This window comes from Fukomys damarensis, unplaced genomic scaffold, assembly GCF_012274545.1.
Source record: "Fukomys damarensis isolate Sample0158 unplaced genomic scaffold, DMR_v1.0_HiC HiC_scaffold_19, whole genome shotgun sequence".
NCBI lineage: Eukaryota > Metazoa > Chordata > Mammalia > Rodentia > Bathyergidae > Fukomys > Fukomys damarensis.
The window spans coordinates 13,290,086-13,293,236 of NW_022900931.1; the positions used below are offsets into that span (position 1 = coordinate 13,290,086).

The 3,151-nt window shown below is 41.6% G+C and overlaps 1 protein-coding gene across 1 annotated transcript; it reads right to left on the reverse strand.

Annotated features, from left to right (window-relative positions):
* Positions 1–849: 849 nt before the first annotated feature.
* On the reverse strand, positions 850–2,936 carry LOC104872260 (epidermal growth factor receptor kinase substrate 8). The gene is made up of 3 exons (XM_010638441.2): positions 2,897–2,936; positions 2,080–2,260; positions 850–1,099 (listed from the first exon to the last, which is right to left on the reverse strand). Exons 1-3 carry the CDS (start codon positions 2,934–2,936, stop codon positions 850–852), a joined length of 471 nt encoding a protein of 156 aa, XP_010636743.2.
* Between the last annotated feature and the right edge of the window lie 215 nt (positions 2,937–3,151).

Consider the following 3,151-nt stretch of genomic DNA (forward strand, 5'->3'; position numbering starts at 1 on the left):
CTTGTATCTTTTCATTTGAGTCCAAGCATAATTTTCGTGCAACTGTCAAGAGCTGTGGGATGTAACAACTGGAAAACACTACCCTTCCACAGCTTACTGGAAGGACAGTAGCTAGAAGCTTAAGTATATCCAGTCTAGAGAATATTTACTCTCCTGACTTCATACAGACAACTTTGATAAAATAATTACTCTTCAGGACTCTCTTATTTTCAATGATCCTTAATATTTCTCCTGAGATTACTTAATGTATTATTAGGTACACAGTTAGGATTTTAAAACTTCATAGCCTATAAAATCTCCAAACTAAATATTAAAAATGGGCAAAAGAATTCTGGCCTCCTAATTCACTCAGATGTGAATTTTCTTTATTTTGTCAAAATTAAAATTCAATGAAAAAAATGGAAATGAAGTGTTTGTAAATGGGGAGGGGAGGAGAGGGTGAAGGGAGGGCAGGGACAAAGGGAAAAAAATGAGAACCAAGACCTGTCAGGTAAAGGTGCAAGATCCCAATGATGAATGTAACTGTACTGTATACAGAGAATGTACCAATAAACTCAATGAGAAAAAACAATTCTTACGTGGCAGCAGTTAAAACACATGAAATGAGCACATATGACTTTTACTAAAAGTTTTCTGGAGGTTGAGTATGAATAAGGAATATATAGTTCCTCAAGCCATTTTATCGCCAGTATACATTCTAACTTTGTTAAGAGTATATAAATTACTCCTTAAAGGTATGTTGTTTCAAAATATGTTCAAGCTCCATTATATGACCATTTATAATAAATTAATTTTCCTCTATATGGTAACTGATGGTGTCCAGTGACAATTATGAAAGTCAAATTTAATTCAGCTCTGGAAGAAAAAGACATAGGCCAGAGCAGACAAAACAACTGTTTGCAGAGTTTTTACTCTGCAGTCCCTGCTCTCGGCTATGTGGGAGCCCCCACCGCGGGTGCTGAGTCCTACCTCCAGGGCAGCCTTCTGCACGGTGATCTGGCTGAACACTCTGGCCCCTTCTGGGCACACCGTCCTCAGTTCATCTTTGTTGAGAGAGAAAAGCTGTGCACCATTTAACACTCCAAGACTATTGACCGTCCTGAAAAAAAAACAAAAACCCAAGCATTAAAAACACTGTCCAGAAAAAACAATGAAACAAAATTTTCTGTTTCTGCTACTAACCTCTCTTTTTCAAGCGCTCCATAAACAGGGACACTTCTCAAATGCACTATCTACAGTAAGTAGTTAATGTGATGACAAGTGACTACCAGGAAGTTGACCCTGTGATCCCACGCCTTTTCTAAACAAGATAATTGGTCACCAAGTACCCGAAGACAGTGGTCCTCATACCAGTACTGTTCAGTGTCAATTCCTTGAAATGTGGCCTTTCATGAAAAACAGTTTTGTAGTAATCTGGCAGTTGATTAACTATTGCATCTCCTTTTTTAAATCATGCTGGGTAAATGAATTTATAACGTGTCAAGATTCCCAGGATATGTACTATTCAAATAGTTCAGTGTGGCAACTGCACTCTGTACCAATGTACCAAATACACATAGAATGTTTATAGACATTTCAATGATAAATAGGACCTCTATCATGGGCTTCTTAAAGGAAAACCTATTAATTATATATTATATATTAATCTCTTAAGATTATAATCGATGATGGGCCAAGCTACTTGTTCTTTATTGACTGGAGTCAGCCCATCGGGTCACAGGCGGCAAGCGTGGTTACCACCTTACATGAGCGCAGGAGCCCTGCTAGGACTAGAGTCCGACCCTGTGTACCCTGAAGAGGGTGAAAGCAAGCTACCGGGCCTTGCAACTGCTGACAGCTGTCCAAGGGGACCAAAGATGAACAGATACTACCAGCGAGTAAACAGTGGCATCATGTGAGTTATTCCTTCATCTTCCAATCTTTTCTGTAGCTCAGAATAGCCTCTTCCTGAATACGGAACAGTGGTCCACCATTCATCTGGGCTCTAGCATTTTTGAGAATTATCTGTGACATGAAAATGACCTTGCAAGAAATCAGACATGCTTCCTGCTTGGACCCCCAAGGTGCTCAGAGACTCACACAGGGTTGAACCCCTTCGACTGCAGCCATGTCTTCACTTCCTCTGGTGTGGAATCATATGTGATGTTAATGACTGGCACGTTCTGCCGTGGCACCTGGAACTTCTTCTGTGCAGCGCTGCGCCCAATGGTCAGCCTGTGGATGAGCTCATCCTGCACCTCTTCCATCTGAGACTTCCGTCCTGGACACCAACAGGGAGCAGATCACACTTGAAAATCTTGAACATGGTGGCCCTTGCTAGAACCCCGATCCCAGTGACCTGCGGTCCAACAAGGCTTACACTCAAGAGTTCCTTCTATCTTCCCTTACTTTTATTCCAACCCAGTGTACATTCACGACCAATTATTAAAATGTCTTCCTGGCTCTTCTCACCTCTCCTTACTGTGCTTATCTAGCAAAACCTGCACCCATGCAGCTGCATGTGACACAGCAGAGACGCACAGGCTTGCGTCACGCTCATGATGTGAGGTGCAGCCGGGCTCTGCGTGCTCCTTGACATGTATGCTTTTCCTCAGGGCTCTGGTTCTCTACTGGGGACAGTTCTGATGCCAGGGGACACTGGCAACATCTAGCTGTTACAGCCGAGAGCCTCATCTCGTGGCCACATAAAGGCTGGGGACTCCCAAATCGTCCTACCAGTCCCATTACTCAGAACTCTGAATCTATTTATGTTGTCTACGTGGCATATTTATTAGATATCTATTAAGTATCTGGAAAATATGTCAAATAAAAAATGTCCAAACCTGAATTTTTGATCTTCCCAAAGTATGCTGTTAGCACATTTTTTACTTGCTTTTAGGCTTCTCAGTACAGTTACTGGCAATGGTATCTTCCCAGTTCTTCTGATAAAATACCATGGAGCTATACTTGATTCCCCATTGTATACAATGTGTAATTCATGAGAAAAGCCTACAAATTCTACCACCAAAATATGCCTAACATCCAAGGACACCATTCTATTTTTGTTGTTGTTATTAGAAGCTTGGTCTAAGCTACGAGCCAGTTTAACAGGTTTCTCTGCTCCTTCTCTCTCTCTCTCTCTCTCTCTCTCTCTCTCTCTCTCTCTCTCTCT